General features: G+C 32.2%; 1 protein-coding gene and 1 pseudogene across 1 annotated transcript; both read left to right on the forward strand.

Moving 5' to 3' along the window:
* The first annotated feature begins 2142 nt into the window (after nt 1-2142).
* Nucleotides 2143-9484, forward strand: LOC114738251 (chorismate synthase, chloroplastic-like; annotated as a pseudogene).
* Nucleotides 9485-11368: 1884 nt separating this feature from the next.
* On the forward strand, nt 11369-18660 carry LOC114738256 (chorismate synthase, chloroplastic). The gene is made up of 13 exons (XM_028926293.1): nt 11369-11524; nt 11969-12119; nt 12250-12326; nt 12409-12467; nt 12828-12911; nt 13036-13128; nt 14298-14378; nt 14893-15024; nt 15698-15800; nt 15945-16039; nt 16143-16208; nt 17725-17809; nt 18177-18660. The coding sequence occupies exons 1-13, from the start codon at nt 11398-11400 to the stop codon at nt 18326-18328; spliced, it is 1305 nt and encodes a 434-aa protein (XP_028782126.1). The 5' UTR covers nt 11369-11397; the 3' UTR covers nt 18329-18660.
* Nucleotides 18661-26185: the final 7525 nt, after the last annotated feature.

Below are 26185 nucleotides of genomic sequence, written 5' to 3' on the forward strand. Positions count from 1 at the left end.
AACAAAGCAAATTGTAAAATTTTAGCTATGTTTTAAAAAAGTGGAAACATGATTTCTTCCAACTTAAACCTTTTTTTCTTTTTTTTTTCTTTGAAACAAGAAAATAAAGCAGATGTCTTTTTTTTTGTATTGATTACCAGACGTGCTAACGTCTTCATGAGCTGATCCCGATGAGAACAGAACAAGTTTATGTAAATCTATCTTTTTATTATTATTTTTCTCACATTTTTACCAATATATAACTCAGTATTTTTGCATGATAGTTTTTTTTCTTTAATTTAATTTAATTTTTCTCTCCATCCTCCTCATGCGTATGCTTTGTAACTTAGAAACTTGGGGCCAACCAATGGAGACTGTGATTTTCTTACCATCTTCCTTCCGTTTCTTTCTTTTGAAAATTAAATCTTCTAGTCAATAACCTTTGGATCTAGTACTACTCATTCAGTCTTAAATATAAAACTCTTTTTATAGTGTAAATTACATTACAAAAGAAGTCTTATATTTAGGATTGAAGGAATATATAAATTTTCTTACAAGTTAAAGGTCTGGGATTTGATCTCAAGCGGTTACTATTTGTCGAATTAGATGAAAAAAAAACTCTCTTTTTTCATTCTCCAACTTCTCAAGAAGTTTAGTGCATAAATTCAACAATATGATGCTTGAATAATAGTACTCCTTCTAAGTTCAAAATTAATTTACAGAAATTAAAGAAATAAGTTAAATTAATTATTTGTAAAAAAATGTGTTGATTTTTTTTTTTTTCAAAATATGCTCTTCAATCATTATTTGCATTGTAAGTGCTTTTAATGGAAACCCCTCTATTATGTTCATATATTCATTTGGTGGGGCTAATATGGGAAAAAATTTATAAATTTGCGAGAAAAAATGAATTGAGGTTTTACATTTAAAATCAAGATAAATTCTTAATTAAGTACTTGTTTAGAACAGCTTAATATAAGCACATTTACATAAATTGAGACAAAATTCTTCTTATATACTTATTTCATATTTCATAAATTATGATTGAAAAGTTATTTTTGAAAGATTATACTCCTCTGGTTTTTACTATGAGGTCTAATTGTTAAGTTGATCTTGGTCTTAAATATAAGACTTATTTCTTATATTTATTAATTTTTCTAAATTACTCCTAATACTTCCTCAATCATAATCAAGTAGGAGAGGGAGAGAGGATATTACGGAAAATAATTATGATGTTTTAGGAAATACATGTCATATTTCTTATAATTAATTAACTTACCTAGCTTCTTTAATTTAATTAAATTAGTTAAATAGATTTTCTATTAAGGATAGGAGGAATACAATCATTCCATATAAGCATTAACTCTAACTTACAACACACACACACATTTTACAGGGTAATTTAGAAAAAAATTGATAAATATGAGAAATAGATATTATATTTATGACCAAAATCAACTCAACAATAAGGTCCTATATTAAAGACCGGAGGAGTATATAAAGAAAATAGCCCCTTAAGTAACAGTGAAATTGGCGGGGTATTATCGTCGATAATGATGATGAAGATAACAACACACGCTTCGTCCATAAAGTGTCGTCATTCTGATCAATCTCCACCTTTCCTAGAAGGGACGGATCTTGACGAAGGAAGATAGTTATCGTATTGTTTAGTTTTGGTTTGAATAGAAAGTTATCCGGTTCTTATTCCAAAAAAAGTAAAAAAAGAAGATGGAGCAGATCAGAACCTAACCAAAAAATGCATATGAAAGAGAGTCTTTATTCATTCCTACCAAAACTGGTTATTTTTATTTTCATTTTGTGTAAATATAAGAGTCTTTTTCAGGATTTTTTTTTTGTTTTTAAACTTTTATCCTTTATCCATTTTTTATATCCTACGTATTACAGACGTGTGTGTGTGTGTGCGCGCAGGCTATAAACACATTGTGGTAGCTTTGTAGGAGGAGTTGGAGTACGTTGGTGTTTTTGGGACCAGTAGATATGGATGTGATTTGATTTCCTCATGGCAAATGACAGCACACTCCTCCTTCTTCTTCTCTTTCCTTCTTCAATTACTGCAAATCTTCTGCAACTGCAACTCCACTTTTCTTCTTCTTTATATATTTGGTTTCTGGGTAGTTTTTCTTGCTTCATTGCATAATCATAATGGCGTTTTCTATCTCCAACAGCATCACATTTCTTCTATCCCCATCAGTTCCTCGTCCTCATCGCATTCACAGGCCATTCCGTAAGCTTTCTCTTCCTCTCCTTTCTTCTGCTTCTTCCCATCATCACTCTTTTGTTGGCTCTTTTCACGTTTTTATCATTTCTATCAATTTTATGTGTGTAAAGAAAGTTTTTTTTTTTTTCAATGTATGTAGATTCCAACTTGTGTTATACTACCTCTTATCCTAAATATAAGAGCTAGTCGACTAATTTGAGTAGATTAAAAAAATAAATTAAGTTAGTTATTTGTTATAAATAAGTGTTGTATTTTCTAAAATGTTTTTACTAATCAATGTATTGGTTAGAACTATCATTATTAGAAAGACTATCTTAGAGAAAAAAGAATAAATATAAGAGACAAAATGGATTAGGGTTTTATATTTAGGACCAAAATAAAAGTCAAACAAGATCTTATATATATTAAGGATGGGAGGTGGTATATTTAAATGATATAGTAAATCTCTTAAAAATGACCGGTGTCACATGAGCACTTGAAATTTTCTAAGCACTCATGTGTAACTTATCTTTAATGGGTGTAAATATTCTTCAATTATGTATAGAACAAAATGACATTTGTAAGATATGTTTTAATCTGCACGCTACTAAAGAAGAGCTGCACATTTCATCTAAAAAACAAAGTTGTACTTGCTAAAGATAAGTTATACTCGCTCAAACTCAGATGTCTTTAGGTGCTGATAAATTTTACAATAAGAGATTTTTACAGCCATTTTCCTTTCTTCTTACTGGACATGTAATTTCTTTTTAGAATATTTTTAATTATAAAATTAACAATTTACAAAGAGATCATAATTATTTTTTAAAAAATAACTTACACATATATTTTAACAAGTTTATTTTACTTTTAATACTACCAATTTTTTATTGTAAAAGATAACCTGACTCATACCATTTTATACTAATAAAATGTGTAATTCACCTTCACACACACACACACACACACACACACAGAGGCTTAAGCTTCCCATTGGCAAGAACTAATCAGAACGCAACAACTTTGGTATAGAAAATGGAAGGCATAAGTATGTCAACTATCGAGGGAAGTAAATCAACAAAACATCAATATTGTTTCTTTCTTTCTTTATTTTTTTATTTAATTGACATATTTGCTTATTTAAATAAAGTGAGGGGTCTGTTTTTTTTTTTTTCCTTACTACGTATAAGTATCTTTTTATTGAAGGCGATCCTATTTCAGTCATTATCAGACACTAAATGTGAGCACTCTCTCAGTTGACATTTGAACCTTGGTTATTTTTTTAATATCATTGGTTAATGCTTAATTACAGAGATACAGGCAACTGGAAATAGTTTTGGAAGTTATTTTCGTGTTACAACATATGAAGAATCTCATGGAAGAGGCGTTGGTTGTGTAATTGATGCCTGCCCTTCTCGTCTCCCTCTCCCACTCTCGGAAGCTGACATACAAGAACATCTTGATAGAAGGCACATCACCCTCTAATTGCTTTTGATCAATATTCCCTATGGTGTTTAATAAAAGAACTAAGTAATTAATTTATAGATGCTAAGAAATTAGTTACGAATTTCCTTAAATTATTCTATTTAACTATGACTTTCATTGATAAAACCACACCTTATTATATGCAATCTGCTTGGGGAAAAAAAATATAAATTTGAGACATAAAATGGATTTGAGCCTTATTATTTAAAAACAAAATTAATTCTCCAATTAGTTGTTATATTTAGAACAGAATAGTATTCCTTCGGTTCCTAATGTAAGACTAGTTAGGAATTGTCTTAGGTCTTAAATATAAGATTTTAATATATTTTGTCTCCTAACTTTATAATTTTTCTCTAAAATATCCCTCTTAATTATAAGGAGTTCTCACCAAGAGGTAGTTTCAATGCACATGATTAAAGAAAATATTTTTAAAAAAATCAACACACATTTGTTATAAATAACCAACTTAACTAATTTTTTTGATGTTCTCAAATTATTTATCTGAATCTTATATTAAGGATGAGTGGTGGTAATACTTTTTCTTGTTAATAAGATAACTGATGATATAATATTGTGAAACAACACATCCTTGCTAAGGTTTTGATTTATCAGGAGGCCGGGTCAGAACAAACTCAGCAACTGCTAGAAAAGAGACTGATGCCTGTAAAATACTGTCAGGAGTGTCCGAAGGTTAAATTTTGTTCTTTCTATTTTTAATTCATCAGAACTTATATGATACATGTAAATGACCTAGAGGTAATCTCTTCATTTCAATATTGCAGGTGTCACTACTGGAACTCCAATCCATGTCTTTGTTCCTAATGTTGAACAGAAAGAAGATGTGAGTCTTTAATGCTACAGGTTCCTTATTTTTGTATTGACAAGTGGTTGAAGAGAGAAGAATGCTTTGCTCATAATCTAATTGCTAAAAGTCTTATAAGTGAGTAATAAGCACTTCTTGTTATATCTTGTATCGGAACTTTTCATTGCATGCTATCAACTTGTGAAAGTTTAGTGATCAAATTGCTTATACGGGATTAAACAGTGATTTCCCAAAACAAAAAAAAGGAGACAAGCATTTATTTGTCTTACTCCACGGTCTTGTTTTTGATTCAGGATTATCACGAGATGTTCTTAGCTTATAGGCATTCACATGCAGATGCAACATATGATATGAAGTATGGCGTCAGATCAGTGCAGGTACTGACTTTTCCAATGTGATTTCATGATGTGCAGAAGTGGATTTTGCTTTATTACATCAAATTCTGCATTATAAGCTCATAGTTTTGCAACTTTATGTCCAAGGGTGGTGGTAGATCCTCAGCAAGTGAAACCATTGCAAGGGTTGCTTCTGGCGCTGTTGCTAGGAAAATCCTTAACGAGTTTTCAGGAACTGAGGTGTGTGAAGTTGGGCTAGAATTATTGATTTACAATAATATTGCTAGTTCATTGATCAAAGGTTTCTTGTGACTCAGGTTCTTGCCTATACCTCTCAGGTTAATAAAATTGTTCTTCCTAAGGATCTCAATGATCATGAAACTCAAACCTTTGATCAGGTATCAAATTCTCATTAGTAACTTGATGTTGAGCTGTTGCTGCAGTAAATTATGTGTCTCAAAACATGTAGATGATCACTTTTTCCCCATAATTTTATGGGCAGTTAGTAATTAGGGGATCATAAAGCATCATCTTTCTTTTAAGGTAAAATTGATAGAGACTTTACTCATTGAATTCAAATTGAGTGATTTAAATAGACAAATACTATCAAATTATTTGTGATCAAAAGGCACCTAATAAGGTAAAAGAAAAATTTTGTCAAACCATCAATATTATATGGTCATGAATGTTGGGCTTTAAATAGACAACAAGAGTATAAAATTGGGATAACTGAAATAATAATAAGTCCGTTTGGATTAGCGATAAGAAAAGTGACTTATTGTTAATTTGAATTTTGAAAAAAATAGATCGAGTAAAAGTTAAATTGGATGATGTAAATTGTATTTGGATTAAATTTTATAAAAGTTAGTTTGTAAAAGTTAGATTGGGTAAAAAATTATTTGGATTATGATTGAATAAAAGTAAGTTTAGTGTGTAAAATTATTAAAATGGGTATGAGTTTTATTAGATCATGGAAAATAATAAAAATAAATAAATTTACATAATACAATGAATTTAAATTAAATTTAGTTTATAAAATTATCAAGGAAAGTATGATTTTTATTAAATAATAAAAATGATAAAAAAATGAATTTATATAATGTAATGAACTTAAATGATCTAAATAAGAAAAAGGGAAATTTAATGAATGAAATATATTTTAAAAAATTAGAAATATTATAAAAAGGTTTTTGTAAATAGAAAAGGATAAGAGTGAACAAGTGTGAGCGAGGTGGAGAAAATGAAACAGACTTTGGAATTAGAGAATAAAGGCACAAGAGGGAGAGAAGAATATCTGATACTCTGTAATTATTATTTTAGGGTTATTTTTCCAATCATAAGCACAGTGCATAAGTTCAAAACGTAGCCCAGCTTAGCTTACTCAAATCATGTGTTGAATCCCACTTCTGGCCCATAAATAAGATGAAGTAAAAGGCCAACCAAACAGATTTAGAGGGTGTTTGGATAAGCGATAAATTTTTTTTTTTTTTTAATATGATTTTTACAAAAGTCAGATTAGGTAAAAGTCAGATAGGGTAATGTGATTTATGTTTGTGTTAACTTTTGTTAAAAAAAATTAGTTTGAGAAGGTAAAACTTATTTGGATGAATAATGAAAAAGTAAGTTTAGATACAAAATAACTAAAAAGGACATAAATTTTATTAAATAATATTATAACAGTAAGTTCTAAGCAATAAAATAAAAACAAAAAGATATCTTCTTTTTTACCAAAAAAAAAACATAAACATTAAGTAAATAAATGAAAAAATGGCATGGTGCTTTATTTTATTTTATTTTTCCATTTTACGTTCAGTATTTACTTTTTTCGATAATTTATGCACAGTATGTACTAAAAAAATATTATCCTCAATTTATTGTTCAACTTTTACAATGTGTGAATGTAAAAAAAAAAAACTGTTCATACCCGTATTATGTCTTCTCTTCTTTCCTTTTCTCCTAGACACTCCATTGTCCCTTGCCCGCCAAACTGTTCCTCACCCTAAAAATGCAAAAAAGTAGCTTATGCTCAAAAGCTCATTAGACCCCAAAAGTCCATCATAAAAAGAAGTCAATCCAAACAATTTCAAAATCCAAAAAGTAGCTTTTACTTGTGGAAACGTATTTTTAGGCTACAAAACACGATCCCAAACACAGTCTTAAAATTTTAAACGTACTTCTAAGCTGAAATAATGAGCTTCTGGACCTGTGACCGCTGAGCCAAACAGATGCAATGTTAATATAGATGTATAGTCATATTAGAAAAGATAAGATATTCATATTAAACACATATAAGAAGAGTTTGTGTGGCATCTATTGAAAAGAAAATGATAGAGGGGGTTTGATGTGATTTGGACATACACAAAAAAAAACCATTGGAGATGTCAAGGAGGAGCATAAATTAGGTAGTTCTAAAAAAGGGTTAAAGGAAGACCAAATAAAATACTTAATGAAGTTATTGAATGGAATCTTTTAATTGATAAATTATTTAATAATTTGATTGTTAATAAACCATTTATCTCTTTCTTGTGAGACCATCTTAGGAATCAGTATGCTGAAACCTCCTTTCCCGTTAAGTAATTAGGGTAATAAACTATGCAATTTTATGGCTCCAATTGTTTGAATGAGGAGTTGCTTATAATTGTTTTGAGTTATCACTGTCTACTCGATGGTTCAAGCTTTTATCTAGCACTCATCAAGTATTAGTAATGCTTCTTCCAAGATACTAAGAATTCATTTGTTATTTGCAACATGTTTCCAGATCGAAAGCAATGTCCGATGTCCAGACCCACAATATGCAGAGAAGATGATAGCTGTTGTTGATGACGTTAGATTGAAAGGTGATACGGCTGGCGGTGTTGTTACTTGTATCGTAAGAAACTGTCCACGTGTAAGTTTCTCCTCATCTTTCACCATCAAGTTCTCAAGGGAGATTCCACAGCAAGTTAGCAAGTAGAATTGTGAGCACAATTGAAAATCTGAAATGAAAAGAAGTGCTACAAAAAATATGGTATATTTAATGAACGAGTCATATCATCCACGACTTCGAAACAGTGAAACCAGTAACATATATGAAGGGGACAAATAGGGGTGCTTTACAAGAATAGAAGTTATGCCCTTGTAATATTTGATATTTCTGATAAACTAGAATGTTTTGGAATCCCTCAGCTACGTGTTTCGCTTGAAAGATAGGCAAATAAAAAGAAATGAAGCATGTTATTTGATCTTTGTTTTTAATACATTTGTTTTCTACTTAAAATAATGAACACTAATATTGATCAGGGCCTAGGTTCGCCGGTGTTTGATAAACTTGGAGCTGAACTTAGCAAAGCTGTTCTATCAATGCCTGCAGCCAATGGGTTCCAATTTGGTAGTGGCTTTGCAGGTTGTGCATCCTGCTAACATTTTAATCTCATTTTCTTGGCCCTTTCGAGTTTACTTATTGATTTGAATGAACAGGCACTAGTTCATTGAAAAAAGAAAAAGCAAGTTTCTGATAGAATCTCCACCAAAATATCATAACATAGCAAGAAAAATCCTGCCTCATTCAATGAGAATGAGTAAAATTCTAATGCATAGTAACCAACACTGTCAAAAAGAAATCAAACAGTAACAGGCAGTAAACAGAAAGCACACTACAAAACTCCTCATTGGCATCATGGATGTGTTCTAATGACTCAGTTAATGAGACTATTGTAGGCACTTTTTTGACTGGAAGCGAGCACAATGATGAATTCTATATAGACAGGTATGGAAAGATGAGGACAAAGACAAATCGCTCTGGTGGGATTCAGGTCTTTTGTTGTCTTATAATTTCTTCAGATGTTTCTGGTTGAGCAGTTTGATGGTTTTCTGATAATGTATGCTCTATGTATATTGACAATCAGGGTGGAATTTCCAATGGAGAGATCATAAACATGAGAATCGCCTTCAACCCAACACCTACCATTACAGTAAGTCCTATACCTCTCTTCTTTTGAAAGTTTGTGGCTAAGCATGTTAAGCGTTCAAGCAAATAATTTCACACCTTATGAGGAAGCTCATAGTATCACATAAAATGAGGATCATGAATAGTCATTAAAACCTTGCCATGGTACTGTTAAGAGTCTTATACCAGAGAGCTTCACAAGTGAAGTATGATTTATACGTTTAATGGGCTCTCCTGCCTAATGGGTTAGTCTTCAAGTGAGAGCATCTAATGACCTTGGAAAGGGTTACCCATGGAGGGTCCCTTTTGTATTTGTGTTTGTGACACGTACTAATTTAATTTGCTCCAGAAGCACGTCTGTTCTTGCTTGCATTGTCATGAACAGTTTTGATATGCAGGAAAAGCAGCATACAGTGACTAGAGACAAGAAAGAGACAGATCTCATTGTTCGTGGTGACCATGAACATTGTGTTGTCCCAAGAGGTATATGATGGAACAATAATCTTCTTTTATGTCAGCAACACATCAATTTGTGCTCATTCATTCTCTTTTATTCATGTTATTTTGTAGCCGCGCCTATTGTAGAAGCCATGGTAGCCTTGGTACTTGTGGACCAATTGATGGCACAATATGCACAATGTGGTCTTTTTCCCATCAATCCAGAGCTGCAAGAACCTCTGAATCCTGTGTTAGAGCCTCCCAAAGAAAGGCCGTCCAAATAAATTCTCTATTCCAGCCACTATTAGCATTTAATTGAGACATACTTCTTTCAGTATGTTTTTTAAACCTGTTTCAGTATGGTATTTAGTCAGTTAAAACTAGTACAGTTACAACTTGAGTCCTGCACTTTTTTTTTTTCCCCCAGCCCAGAAATTTTCCATGATATTGTGATTTTGGAAGTGTGCCAAATAAATGAAACCATTGTCATAATGCTATGGGGCACCCACTGTGTCTTAATAAAGACATGATACAGTTAACACCATTTGACAGCAAAAGGAAAATAGCCACAGAGAAAGTAGAAGAAACACAGACAAGCAAAAGATAGCCTATACAAGAAAACAACAAAAATTCTCTGTGAGATTGTATGGGACAATTCAAACTATCAGGTCTTTCTAGTTTGACAAAAGGAGTTCAATGGCATTATTCTGCACATAATGGATTAAAAGAAATCAAACTCCACACAGATTCCTTGGAGGCTGTTCATTTATTGTTGGTTGACAACGGTTCTAATCATACTCTGAAAACTATCATAGATGAAGTGAGGTCGCTCCTCATCTGGGATCTAGAGATCATCCATTCGTACAGAAAAGGTATGAGCTGATTCTCTCGCAAGGAATGCTTCATGATATGAGCAGGGATCTGACTACCCATCAGGAAGGTTTTGCTGCTAGGGCGAACTGTTTTGTTTTCTCTTAGATTGTTTGTTTTAGCAGTTTAACTCTTCAAGCTCTGTACTTGCCTTTCAAAAGAGAGAGAGAGAGAGAGAGAGGGAATAAAGGCCTTGAGTTTGAAGTCAGATTGAGATGGAAAACAAAGGCCTTTGCCAAGTCAGAGCAGCCTGCAAATGATCGATCATGAAGGTTTTGATCAAAGAAAGCTTTGGTGTGAACTATTTCAGGGGAGTGATTCCCAGAAATAATGACAACTACATTAACATATCTCAGTAACGGGCACAAAAACAGAGTAAACTAACCCTCATTGTGTAAACATTACACGACTGAAAAGTGAAGGTTTTCGTTGAGCCCTTATAATATCAACAAAATATTTCTTGCTTAGAATTTAAAATACTTTAGCCATCCACCATATTCATGCGTACCAAATGCCCAAAAACCAATTAGGGGCACCAAACCAAATGGCATGCTAGGTTATAGAAGCTCCTCACCTACCCACCCACACTTTAACCAAGCAGAACCACACAGCTTTGACCAGCAATTATGTGTTATATAAATACTCCTCCGGTCCTAATTATAAGACCCAATTGACTTATTTGAGGAGATTAAGGAAGTAAGTTAAGTTGGTTATTTATAATAAATAAGTGTTGTTATTCCTAAAATATCCTTGCTAATTAAGTATATTGGCTAAAACTATCATTATTATAAGGATTATCTTGAAAAAAAATGCATAAATATAAAAGAGAAAATGGATTGGGTCTTATAATTAGGATCAAATAAAAAGTCAAATTGGGTCTTATAATAAGGACCGGAGGAGTAATATGTATATGAATTATTATGCCATCAACATTCTTGTTTTTTTTATAAAAAAAATGAGTTAATGGTTTGTTGAATGGAGTAAAATGACAAATAAAAATAATTTTTCAAAAAAGAACTAATTTTTAAGTTAGGGAATACAAAAAAGAAGAAAGTAGCTTAATTTAATTTTTAGCAATTTAAGAAAAATTAACAGAAAAGTTTTATAAATTAAACTTGTAATTGTAATTTTAATTTTAATTTTTGGAAATGAAAAATTCGGTAAGAATAAAGTTTCGGGATGAGAGAGGTGGAGACACCAGAGCAAAACAGAGATGGTAGGTGAGGACTGATTTTTCTATAATTACACATTTTGCCCTTCAACCTCTCAACAACCTTCTTTTCCCTCTACTCCTCCTCCTTCCTGTTCCTCGGTCCACTGCGATCTAATGGCTTCCTCCATCTTTTCCAAGTCATTCTTATCCGGTACTTTTTCTTCCTTCAATTCGGATGGCCGTCAGCTTTCCTCCGCCGTCGTTCAAATCTCTGTTCGTCCCGGCGCTCCGAAGAGACTGCGTGAGCTCTCTCTGTCTTCCTGTCTTCGGCATCTTGAATTTCGATTTTATTTTATAAATCTGTTTATTCAGGGCGCCGTACTTTACTTTTTGAAAGTGGAAGTAGTTGAAGTGAGGATAGTTTGGTTTATTTGTCTCATTACTCATTAGTGATATTCTTTTAGTATGCGATTGCTTTATAGACTTTACATAAAATCTTTTTAAAAAATTGCGTATGTATGTTTATGTGAATTGGAGTTTCACGTATGATCATATTAGCATGCAAATTCATTGAAGGATTTACATATTTTACTAGGAATACCGCCTGCCGTAATTTCTTCCATATTCAAGGAAAATGAGAGTTTCAGAACTTGTGGAATTCTTGAATAGGAAAGTCAATGAATCATATAAAATATTTTGCACTCATGCCAGCAATATTTTGTACTGATTCCCTGATTAATTACAGAGATACAGGCAGCAGGTAGTACCTATGGAAATTATTTTCGTGTGACAACATACGGAGAATCTCATGGAGGAGGTGTTGGTTGCGTAATTGATGGATGCCCTCCTCGTTTACCGCTATCAGAAGCGGACATGCAAGAGGATCTTGACAGGAGGTACTTGCCAATGGAAGTTTTTGACTAACATTTCTCCTGTAGAGGGAATTTAGCAGTAATGAGTAGTCATTGGTTATGATTCTTCTGAGTCAAAATTTCTTTAATAAATTCTCAAAGTTTATGTTTATAGGAGGCCAGGTCAGAGCCGAATTACTACTCCCAGAAAAGAGACTGATACGTGTAAAATATTTTCAGGAGTTTCTGAAGGTCAATCTTCCTTCCAATCATTATCAACTTAGAAGTTTTATGATACATGTAAATTATCTGAAACATAATGTGTGCATTGCAGGAGTTACTACTGGAACGCCAATTCATGTATTTGTTCCCAACACTGACCAAAGAGGACATGTGAGTATCTAATGCTGAAGCTAATTTTATATTTGTGTGAGAAGTATTTATTAAAGAAAGGAAAAGGCTATGGGCTTGTTTTTTCTCCTCTTTTTCTATTTGTACTTTAAGGTAATGTTCAAAATATGCACTGTGAATGGCCTTTTATAATGGCGTTTCAATTTAGAGAAGAAACTTTGGATGGCTGGGAACTTATGTGGACTAACATGTAGAACAGTTTTTGTAATCCTCATAAATTACTTTTACTTGTAACAGCAGCAATCGTGTTCTCTGATTATCACTCACACGTTCACACGGAGTAATATTCAATGTATTTTTCCTTGCTTAAAGTTTTTCCCCATTGTATCGTCTCATTGTCAGGATTATAGTGAGATGTCATTGGCTTATAGACCGTCACATGCAGATGCAACCTATGATATGAAGTACGGTGTCAGATCAGTGCAGGTACTAAGTTTTGCAATGTGATGTCACAGCAGCAGTGGCATTCTATGTGAATTACTGATGAATGAGATGCTTTATTCCATGAAATTTTCATTAAGCTCATGTTTATGAACTGTTTGCATTTAAGGGAGGTGGTAGATCTTCTGCAAGGGAAACTATAGGAAGAGTTGCTTCTGGTGCTGTTGCTAAGAAAATCCTTAAGGAGTTTTCTGGAACTGAGGTGCGTTGCTTGCACATGTAATTGAGTGAGGTTCTAATGTTAAGCTGTTTCTCATTATCATTATCGTTGTTGTTATGACTGCATTGGATAGATATAAGCATGTGCGTGCTTTTCAATTTTCCTTTTTTTTTTTTTCTTTAATCTGCTAAGTTAGCTGCACATGCAAATTGTTTTATTTTTCTTTTGTAATTCAGAAGACAGTAAATGGAGTCGGACATTCTACTTAATGAATTTAGGACAAAAATAATGACTCTTGTAATTCCTTTAGGAACATTCATTGCAAACCCCACGAATGATCTAGGACTATCTTATTCTATGACTGATACGTAAGATACAAGCCTTAAGAGGTTCAACCATGGAGCTTGGAAAGATCCCTTAGGCCTCCATTGAGGCAATTTTTTTTTTTTGGGCCTTTTGGCATGCCATGCACGACTCTTAGACCTGTGTTGTTATGTAATAACAAGTAAGAAAGGAATTAGTTGCTGCTACTGTTAGTTAAGATTTAAGTTGATAGGATTCATTTATATCTGCTGGTATCTCTTAGAAGGGGGCATCTATAAATGAGAAGCGTATTGTACCTTCTGATTTCCGTCATGAAGTCGCACTATTTGGATTGATTGACTGTGCCTCTCTCTCTTCTCTCATCTCCATCTGTTCTCTGATCTTCTTCTCTTTCTCTCCCCCAACCAAATACATTAACAGATCTTTTATTCATTATGTGCATGCCTTTGATTGCGTGTAATAACACTGAAGTATGGTTTCCTCTCATAATGGCGCATGCATCTGTTGTGAGTGATTAGGAATTGATGTTTATGACTATGCTACTAATTTTCCTTGTTCTGAAACTTCTTTTATTGCTGGTTACAAGGAAGTGTTATTTTTCGTTATATTAATATTTTCATCCTCTTTTGTTGTTTCGTACTTCCTTTATGCACTTCCACTCGTTGAAAATATAAGTTTCTAAAGATTACATCAAAATTTGTTTGAGCCTTAATTTTGCTATGTCTCTTGTAATATTTGGGCTTTGTTAATTTAATTTTAACATGTGCCTATAGCTGATGCTATTCAATCAGAGCAAGCCTATCACTCCTAGATTTATGTGCTTTTCTTCTTTCTAATTGGCAACTTCTCAAGCAATATCCTTGGCTAAAGGGTATTTTATGACTCAGGTACTTGCCTATGTCTCTCAAGTTCACAATGTTGTTCTCCCTGAAGACCTAATTGATCATGACACTCTGACACTTGAACAGGTATCAAACTTAATATACATGTAATGTCCTCAATAGTGATTTCTCATTGTACTATATGGAGTAGTTTTTGTTTTAAAACATGTACACCCCCCCAACCTCTTCTGCCCAAAAAATTGTGGATTTCTATGTTAGTGATTTACCATTTACCAAACCTGTGAAGAAGTCCACTCTCACCTACTTTATTAATTTAAAAAGGAGCTTTCCAACATGCACTCTTTGCTGGAATGTATTTTGCAATCTGTGCCTATCTAGCATCAATATATTTCAAAGCATGTTGGCTGCCGCCCCTACATAGTTGGCTTAGTAGAAATTTCAAATTGTCATTGTGATTTAATTTTGGCTTTCAAGCACCTAATTCCGGTATTTGCATTTGCACGCTGAAATCAACAAATTTCTTTTTTCTGGGAGAAAATTGACTGATCATCACCGTAATGAAATTATATAGATATCTTATTAGCTATTTGTATTTTTTTTAACTGTGAAATTGTTTGCCATTTATTGGAGATTGTTCCAGATAGAAAGTAACATTGTCCGATGCCCAGACCCAGAATATGCTGAGAAGATGATAGCTGCCGTTGATGCTGTCCGGGTGAAAGGTGATTCTGTTGGTGGAGTTGTAACATGCATCGTGAGGAATTGTCCACGTGTAAGTCTCTCTTCATCTTTTCTATCAAAACCTCAAGGGAACTGTCAGTGCAAGCTAATGGGTAGGATTTCAAGCATATTTAAACTTTTAAATGATAAAAAGTACAAATATCTTAAATACAAATATAATTATAGCGTAAATGGAAAATAATTGACTCATTGATTTAGAAACTCATAAGTTACAGGCATGTGACAAAAAAACTTCCAAAAGACGTGGAATAAAGTGAACTTTGGGCCTAAATTGGACCTGGACTTTCTATGCCCTTAGCCATCCAGCGGAACTTAAGAACTTTCCTTACATATGCGGCATGTTTTATTACCCCTAATAGAAAAGAAGTTATGATTCCCAAGTCATTTGACGTCTTCTGGCCCTAATATTTGGTATTCTGGTAACTTGCATGATTCAGGAATGTCCTTGACACGTTTGCTATTTGAAACGTAATAAAAGAAATGGACAGTGTGGTTTTTTTTTTTTTTTGGGCCAGCAAATGGACAGTGTGTTTAGACTTTAGAGCCTTAAAATAAAAATTGCCTTAATGTATGTTTTCTTGCGTGCCGGACACCTTATAAGAACTATCCTTTCAACCTGAAGTCTTTCTTCCACATGTTGTGTCATATCATTAAATTTATCTTGTATTTCCACATGGAGAAGAGCTGACATTACTATTTATCAGGGTCTCGGTTCACCTGTATTTGACAAACTTGAAGCTGAGCTGGCTAAAGCTGTTATGTCATTGCCGGCTACAAAGGGCTTCCAGTTTGGCAGTGGGTTTGCAGGTTGCACAGCTTTCGTATATATCTCTCTCATCGGCTTTGTCCTTTTAAGTTTACAGACTTATCTGAATGAATAGACTCTAGTTTAGTAATTTCTTTCTGTCCTTGTATCATAGGTCTTCTGATGGCTTAATGAAACTATTTCAGGTACTTTTTTGACTGGCAGCGAACACAATGATGAGTTTTATGTAGATCAGCATGGAAAGATGAGAACAAGAACCAACCGCTCTGGCGGGATTCAGGTATTTCTTATGTTTTATAATTTCTCGTGTGTTGTTTCTTTGTGTGCAGTATGATGGTCTAATAATATATGGTGTGCTAACCTATTATCTGTTTGACAATTAGGGTGGAATTTCCAATGGCGAGATCATAAACATGAGAATAGCTTTCAAGCCAACTTCTACCATTGGAGTAAGCCAAATATTTATTTTTTCCTGTACTTGTGAATCTCACCTCACTCACATTGGGGGACGAATTCATGCCTGTGAACATAAATGTGCACAAGGCTATTAGAAGGGAGAGTCGGTTGAAAAGGGTCAGTGTCTAGCAAGAATGTAGCTTGATAGCTCCTCTTTCATACCATACATCTATGGTTGATAATTTAAGCATTACAGTGGATAATTTTGAACCTCATAGCTATATACTACGCAGTAACTTCAGATTACTACACTAACAAATAACAATGAACAAGACATACAAGTCACACACACAGACACTGCGAACTGTCTAAAAACAAAACAGGTTTGCCAAACTTTTGAGAGGTTGGCACTTTCCACCTGGAGGCCCAAGCCACACTTTCAAAGTTCTTCCCCGCTCTTCTTTTTTATGCATCCTGCTGACATTCAGCCATTCATCATGAAGCCCTCATCTTTTTGCCGCCCGATTTCTGCTTTTTCTGACGCCTAACCCCTATGTTTTCCTTTGGACCTATAGATCCCCATTTTCTGCCTTTTTGCCTCTCCCTCTGTCCCTCACTGTATGTCCTAGTGGCGGTGGTAGGTTGGGTCTTATCAATAGTCCCCATGTCCCTCTCCGTTTGTCCTAGTGACAATAGGAGGTTGGGTCTTATCAAAATATTGTAAAGTGCCGCTGAGAATAAGCAGATGATGCCGTTGCTTTTTTCTCAATGTTTTATTGAACAATTTGGATTTGATTAACATTACTTGTACAGTAAAAGGTCCAAGAAACTGACAGAAAATTCACAAAACAAAAATGTCGGCAAAGTATAATAGTGGACATCAAAAGCACAATGCCTTGAAGCGCTTTAAGTTGTTTTTACCATACAGAGAAACTCAATGTGGTACAATGAGTGTTTTTCTTTTTCATGCTTTAAATGGAAAAAGTATTAAGGCGTGCTTTTGACTAGCATAGCCGTGCATCCAAGCACTGTCTGTAGTTCACTACACAGGCACACGATCGTCTGATTGATATCTTTCAAATTACTGTATATGTGGTAAATATGCCTTTGTGAAAGTGTGAAACCGTGCTTTTGACTTGCTTGGAAGTGGCACATTAGGAGTTTTTAATGTTCTTTATCAATTCATTTGTCATAATTGATTTATTCAACAAGGTAAAAAAATGATTTATTCAATACTGCTGTCCCCTCTTTTCCCCTGGGATTGAAGATCTGTTCTGAGCGATGCATTGGTATTATTTTATCTCACTTGTTATGGTACCATAAATGATCATACCAATTATTATCTCTCTATGTTAAATTTTTATTTAAACATTCACCTTAGATATTCCAATTCCATTTATAACCTCTATTGTATTTGTAAATAAATGAAGTGGAAACAGCCTGTAGGCAATAAAATGGAAGCAAAACAAGTCATTTCTACCCTTTTTTCCTTCCCCATTTTTTAGCTGGTATCATAGTAATGTTCTGAACTAGTGATAGGAAATGTGACACCTATTGACCCTTGTGCAGAAAAAACAGCATACAGTGACCAGAGATAAGAAAGAAACGGAGCTAATAGCTCGTGGTCGCCATGATCCTTGTGTTGTCCCAAGAGGTAAATAACTCTCTTACTTTTTTCATCCTTCCAGTGGTATTAATCTATCCACGCTTTAATCTATCACCCCAAAAAAAAAAAAAAAAAAATCTGTCCACACTTAAAAAAAAAAAAATTCTAATTCTTTTTCATAATTTCTTGATAAAAGAAAAGTAATTTATTAAAGCTGCTAAGATCGGTTCGCTGAAAGGTGAGTTATCACTTGATCAGTTGATCTGAAAGGGCAAATAAGTTTCTTACGGCGACAAAATAATAGAAAGGATAATTAGGATTTATAACAAGGCATATTTTCACCTTTTGTTTACCACCACTCTCGCTTGGAGAAAAGGCACTTTCTGATGTATTGTTCAATGGTCTGTCAATGCAGCTGTACCAATGGTAGAAGCCATGGTGGCTTTGGTTCTTGCGGATCAGTTGATGGCACAATATGCTCAATGTAATCTGTTTCCCGTCAACCCCGAGTTGCAAGAACCTTTATTGCGCGCGTTAGAGCCAGAGCCTGCCGAAGTACCTTTTTGAAAGATGACGGGGAAGTGTATCATATATTAAATTTCAGTTCTGGTCAGTAGTATTTAGTTTTGAAAGAAGTAGTTCTTTCAGTGGGAGACTTGAAGTTCTCGGAATTTTTCTTTCTCTGGAAAGTTCTACTTTTTTGGCACTACAGCAACAGATTTGTTTTTGGCTGTGTTATATGTCTTCATATGTTCAGTATATTGCTCATTCAGGCCATAATAAACGAGTAGAAACATGATTGCTAAATTTGTTAAGGAGCTTGTAATTCGCTTGTGTTTGTAATGGCTCTCAACATGATGTGAAAAATTCGATTTCAATATGCTCCTTTCCTAATCTTCTACTCCCAGTGCATCGGATTATGGCATTGCAAAAGTTTTTACATTTGGGGGATGAAGTGAAATTTTCTCAAATTTGTATAATTTTTTTTTATTTATTCATTATAAGGTTAGTTTAAACAACTTATATTTTTGGCTCACAAAAAAAAAAATCAACCTATATCAATTCTTTGGTATGGTATACAAGAAATCCCGATTCAAAATGAAAACGTGGAGCCCAGTGATATCTAAGATCTGCAACTCGTGTTTCGCCAAGCTCGGAGGCAACGTCAAGGTAAGTTCTGCATTATTTTATGTTGGGACATAAAAAGGGTGTTTGGATGAAACCAAACCATGGTTTGGAGAATAGTTTCTGAAAAAAATAGATTTTGTGAAGAATAGATTTTGTGAAAAAGTGATTCTGACAAGTGAGAGTGTTTGGATAGTTGTTATCAGAAGAATTTTTTATATGTACAAATTTTACTAAAAAAAGTATAAGTTAGTATGATAATTACATAAAAGATAGATTTTATAATATATTTTAATTTGAAAAAATAAAATTGTTAATAATATATTTTTTACCAACATAATTAATAATATGTAAAATAATATAATTAATATGTATATATATATTTATAAAATATAAGATTAGATATGTTTATAAAAAAATAATTGAGAAATGTTAAAATCATATTATCGTTAAGATCTACTCTACAGGCACAATCATACTCTCCCATTTGAACTAGAAGCAGAATGGATTCACTTCTTCTGAAACCATGGTTTTGAGCTCCAAACCATGATTTTGACCCAAAACCATGGTTTCTGTTTTTTTCTGGGTGTTTGGCAAGTTTGGGACCAAAACCATGGTTTGGGTCTCAAAACCATGGTTTTCTATATGTTATCCAAACAGACCCAAAATATATTTAAGCAAAATTGCTAATTGGCAATTAGCTCACTTTGAGCCCAATACAATCAAGTAGAGCCGGGAAAACGGGCCGAGCCCGTCGGGCCGGCCCTTTTAGGCCCTGAAATTATGAGGGCTGGGCTTGATATTTTTCTTTTAAAATGAGAAATAAGCCCTGGAGGGCTGGCCCTGGAGGGCCAAGGGCTTAAAAGGGCCGGCCCTGGAGGGCCACGGGCCGGCCCTTTTAAGCCCTTTTATAATTTTTTTTATTTTTTAAATTTTTTTATATAATATTAATGTTATTAATTTTTTGCATTGTTAATAATATTTCAAATATTTAGTTATTATTATCATTTTAAAATTAAATTTAGTTTTAGACAATAATTTATCCAATTAAATTTTTAAAAAATGGGTTAATTTGGACTTTAATAATGATTTGATTTATATTATATGCGTTGATATTTTTAAACTATATATATATTTGATAATAGAATATTTTTATACTTATATAACTTGTGATTCTATAATTTGAATTAGAAATTCATGAGTTTCAACAACAATGTTTCTCACATTAAAGTAAAATAATAGTTAGATTGCAAAATTTAAAAATAAAATTCTTATAAAGAAGAAAAACTTGATATTTTTGTTACGAAAGAAAAGCATACTTATGAAGAAAAATAATTAATTATAGTGATGATGAAGTTTCAAAAGATTAATGATAGTGTTTATTTATTGCATAATTGCATTATAGATAAAACTTTTAGATGTTGTTATCTTGTTAATGAATGTTTTAGATGTTCTTAGATGTTGATGAATATTTATATATGATAATATTTTATATTTGTGACTTAATTTTATTCATATTTATGTTTTTTATTAATAATTTCATTGGTTTATTTTATATTTTTATAAAAAAATATGATAAATATAAAAAATAGTATTTTTTCTTAAACGGGCCAAAAGCCCGCGGGCCGGCCCTGACCCTGTAGCTTAAGGGCCGGGCTTAGCAAATTGGGGTATTTTTAAAATTTCAGCCCTGGAGGGTCGGCCCTTTTAAGCCCGCCAGCCCTGAAGGGCCAGCCCTGGAGGGCCGGGCCGGCCCTGATTCCCGGCTCTACAATCAAGACCAGACCCCATTTCCTAAACAACATTAAAAAAAAAAAAAAGGCACTTTTTCAACATTAACATCAAATATAAAATAACTTGACTGATTATTAATCATCATTTGTATAGCGTGTCGATTTTCCCCCTTTCAAAGGGAATGTGAATATGTGATGCAATATGTCTCGACTGTTGGAAAATATCTCTCTGCCTCTCCCTCTCTCTCGACCAAACCATGCGTCAGATCTAATAACTAGAGCCAGCCAAGGTTGAAGAAGTATCCATGGATTAAGGAATTGAGATTAACCAGAGCCTTCTCATTAATCATGACTCGCATTGAATATATATATATATATATTCCTCCGGTTTTTAATATAGGACCCAATTGTTGAGTTGGTTTTGGTTTTAAATATAAGACCCATTTATCATATTTATCAATTTTCTCTAAATTACCCCTATGGATACTTTCTCAACCATAATCAAATAGAAGAGAAAGAGGAAGTATTAAGAAAGATGATTATGGTATTTTAGGAAAAAAATGTGTCACATTTCTTTTAATTAACTAACTTACCTAATTTTTTTAATCTAATTAAATTAGTTAAATGAATCTTATATTAAGGACCGGAGGAGTATAACATTATCCTTCTCTTCTTTTATTTTGATCGAAAATAACACTGCTTTTCGGTGCACAAGATTAGTGAGGTAATGAGGATGAATTCCACTATTTTAGTTTTGGAGGCTTATGCATTCATATCATCCAAACCGACTCAATTCAGAGCCTCAGACGACAACTTTTGTACACTTGAGGTGTCATATTGGAAGAAATAATTTCATGCGGCTGATACGTACCTATCTTCTCTTCATCACAATCATTATTCTTATCATCATCAACTTTTCATTTTCCTTTTAATTCTCACAAATCTTTTCACGTTGTTCAATGTTCACAATCCCCATATAAGACTATTAAGAGGACTTCCTTTTACTGCCCTTCGATCTATCAAAGATAATTTGAATTTAGTTCCATTAATTTGATTGAGTCATGATTTTAATCAAACTTTGCGTAATTATTTGTATTGACTGACAGTTTATTCTCTTGATTTACTCCCCTAATCTTATTTATAAGGTCTAGAGAAAGTGTGTGTTAATTTATTCAATTTATAAATTACATTATTAAATTTTTTTATATAAATATATATTTGTACCCTTCATTCATTATTAATGGGAACAAGCCATTAAAGTATATATCCAATAAAGGAAAAGTTAAAAAGCTATTAGATTTTAAGATAAAATTTACCAGGCTTAAGTTTTTCCTTAATTATGACAAAACATGTCGAAGTGCTTTATAATATAATAAAAAGGTGTATTAGATAAGTACTTGAGTTCAACATATGATTCAGATTTTGAAGGATTATGATGATATTTCTTTTATCTGAAATTATGATGCTATTTATAACATTTATTTTGGTAAGATCAATAATTATAATAACTTGGAAAAAAGGCATGTTGTCATTTGTACACGTAGAAATCTTACCTGCCAAATAATGAAGAATTCGTACACATCTTTGGGTTATTATTATTATTCATGCATCATGAATATGATTAAACGTTTCCAATACATTATCCTAGTGTTCAATCTTTTTAATTAAATTTCAACTACCCAATCTAATTAGGTAGCATGATCTCTAGTTAACTTGTAATTAGGTCCTTATCTCAACATATAAAGGCAATTAGTTACTTGTTAAACATATAAGATTTTATTTTAATAATTTAAGTATATATAAAAATTTGATTGATGAGGAATGTCATCCTATCTTTTTAATTGATTTAAATTTGATTTTTTTTCATGGTCGGATTAATAAAAAAATATAATTCATAGTTTACATGAGAATGAATTCAAATCTCGTTGCTGATATATAATTTTATTGGTAAGTAATTTGTAAATAACTTTCTAGGTACTATTGTTTAAGTCTAAATACGTATCCTAGTTATAATAAGTATTTAAAATCCAACTCACGTAAAATTTTTATTAAAAGAAATCGCTTAGAAAATGTTGAGCAATATAAATAAATATTCCTATATAAATCGCTTTAAAGTCACCGAGGCATCATGAGGATGATAATATCCCCAACCTTAATAAAAAGCCTATGAAATTTGGTGAAACATTATTAATTGTTATAAACAACCTAGAGAGAGTGCATGCCTATGTGTATGGTATGACAACGAAAGATGACTACCTTGGACAATTCAGACGTATAAAAGATTAGGAATTATTAACTCCAATTAAGTGATGACAATTCTTTTTTTTATATATATATGGAAAAGATCAATTATATAAAAGTGATGACAATTCAAATTTGAAGTATGTGATAACCAACCCCACAACAAGATATTACAAACACGGCATGTAATCGTTCATCAATCCCACTTGCCCATTCATTGTCATTCTTTCTGTCATCATAATTAGTTGCGTTGATGTCTTATTTTGTTCCAAAAATTTTAGTATAAAAAATGTGAGTATTCAAAAGCTTTTATCAGATTAAATATTATCTCAAAAGTGTTAAATGAAAAATAAATAATATTACACCAGACCATTAAAAATATTAACAGTTAATATTAGTTTTTAAATGGTTAGGGCAATTTTACTCATTTTTTTAATACTTTTAAGATGATATTGATCTAATAAAAAATTTTGAATCCTCAAAGTCAAAGCTTATAGGCAGAGCAAAATTAGGCATTAACCCTAATTAACTAACCATTACTGAGTACTACCTCTGGTCCTTAATATAGAACCTCATTTGACTTTTATTTTAGTCCTAAATATAAGACCCCGGTCTACTTTGTCTTTAATATTTATACATTTTCTTCCAAGATAATCCTTCTAATAATGGTAGTTCTAACCAATACACTTAATTAGTAAGGATATTTTAGGAAAGACAATATCTATTTATGACAAATAACTAACTTAACTTCTTTTCTTAATCTCCTCAAATATAATTAGGACCGGAGGTAGTATATTACAATTATAATATTCGTGCATACATTTCATTCTTGTCGTTAATTTTATGAGAAATGTTTTTAAATCTTCTTCTTGCTGAGTTTTATTTCTAACTAATCCTAAAGCCCGCAATATTCTTAACGCAGCACATCCCAACTTTTTATGAGTTTAGATTTTAGAATCTTCATAGACAAAAAATAATAATAATTCAAGACATAATGCGGATAGTTACATTATTAAAATAAGTAACATCAAGGTACTAATAATGACAGCTATTGATCCCTAAATATTAAAGGATTATGACACCAATCATCAATGAGAAGTCATTATCTTATTTAAAATAAAACTAAATATAAATCCTACATATTTTGCATAAAGTCTGAATAATGAGGATTTATTGCCGCTTATGAATATCCCCACACATATAACACTAATTTATGGATCAAACTGTAAATATTTACTACTAAAATAATACAAATTTACAAGTCGAATGATATTCACCATTATTTACCGCTCAAGACAAAATTAATTATAAGTAGAATTACAAGTACTTATCATTAGGAGACTTAGTTAATAAATAACTTCAAGGTTTATTTGTTGAGAACAATTTTATCTAAATTTACATGGTTTAAGTTTTTCTTAAGCTACGACAAAACATGTTGGAAGTGCTTTATGATAAATATATCAAATAAGTATTTAAGTTCAACATATGATTCAGATTTAGGAGGATTATGATGATATTTTTTATCTGCAATTGTAATGCTATTTATAACATTTATTTTGGTAAGATCAATAGTTATAATAACTTGGAAAAAAGGCATGTTGTCATTTATACACATAGAAACCTCACCTGCCAAACAATGAAGAATTCGTACACATCTTTCAGGTATTATTATTATTCATGCATCATGAATATGATTGAACGTTTCCACTATAAACAATAAAATATTTGTGATCAGACAAACATTATCCTATTTTTTTAATTAAATTACAGCTACCCAATCTAATTAGGTAGCATGATCTCTACTTAACTTGCAGTTAGGTTTTACGATAACAAACGAGTATGTATGTACATACTTGTTTGTTACGCTCTAACAGATGAGTATGTACATGCATACTGACAATACAAATAATTTTTCTATTTTTAAAAAACATCAATATATTTGTCTGTTCTGGTTAGAACATGCAAATATAGCTATTTATATTCGTCTGTTCAAGCCAGAATAAACAAATATAGACTCTTATATTTATATGTTTTAATCAAAATAGACGAATATAAAAGTATTATTTTCTCTCTTTTGACAAAATAGATGAATAAATACACACTATTTATGTCTCTTTAGTTAATGTCTCTCTTAAAATAGACAAAAAAATATATCTAAAATAGATGAAAATAGCATATTTTGTAGTAGTGTTATTATCTCAACCTATAAATCCAACTATTACTTGTTAAACATATAAGACTTTATTTTAATAATTTAATTATATATAAAAATTTGATTGATGAAGCATGTCATCCTATCTTTTTAACTGATTTGAATTTGATTTTTTGTCATGATCGGATTAATAAAAAAAATTTATAATTTACATGAGCATGAATTCAAATCTTATTACTTATATGACAATCTTATTAGTAAGTAATTTGTAAATAACTTTCTAGGTGCTAAGTCTAAATGCAAATCCTAGTTATAGTAAGTATTTAAAATCCAACTCACCTAAAATTTTTATTAAAAGAAGTCGCTTAAAAATGTTGAGCAATAGAAATAAATATTCCTATATAAATAGCTTTAAAGTCGCCAGGCATCATGAGGATGATAATATCCCCGACCTTAATAAAAAGCCTATGAAATTTGGTGAAATATTATTAATTGTCATAAACAACCTAGAGAGAGTGCATGCCTCTGTTTATGGTGTGAAAACGAAAGTGATGACAATTCAAAGTTGAAGTATGTGACAACAAACCCAACAAAACGGCATGGAATCGCTCATTAATCCCACTTACCCATTCATTGTCATTCTTTTTGTCATCATCATTAGTTGCGTTGATGTCTAATTTTGTTCCAAAAGTTTTAGCACAACAAATGTTGGTATTCAAAATTTTTTATTAGATTAAATATTATCTCAAAAGTGTTAAATAAAAAATGAGCCCGTGGTCTAGTCCTATCTAGTAGGAACTCGAGGTTGAAATGGACCAAATTTGTTGCATGAGACGACTTGGTCTAGAACCCAATTCAACCTAATCAACTAGTCTGATCCAATTTATTTCAATTTTATCACATGATTTTATTTAGACTGGACTGGACTAGACTAGACCCAACAACTAATTTTTGCACAACCCTAATTTAATTCGTCATAATATATTTATAAATATAAGATAACACATGCTTTATGTGGCTGACATTCAAAAATAAAATTTAATTTTTTTTTTGTAGACCAATATCATTGGGATTAGCTAAAGCTAATCCACGGGCGATGAGAACGCGCACACACACACATCATATGATTGAAGGGCTTGGCATATCATTCTCAGCATCAAAATCAAATCATTA

The sequence above is a fragment of the Neltuma alba genome, unplaced genomic scaffold (assembly GCF_004799145.2).
Source record: "Neltuma alba isolate B1F8T4 unplaced genomic scaffold, ASM479914v2 tig00013565_pilon, whole genome shotgun sequence".
Classification (NCBI taxonomy): domain Eukaryota; kingdom Viridiplantae; phylum Streptophyta; class Magnoliopsida; order Fabales; family Fabaceae; genus Neltuma; species Neltuma alba.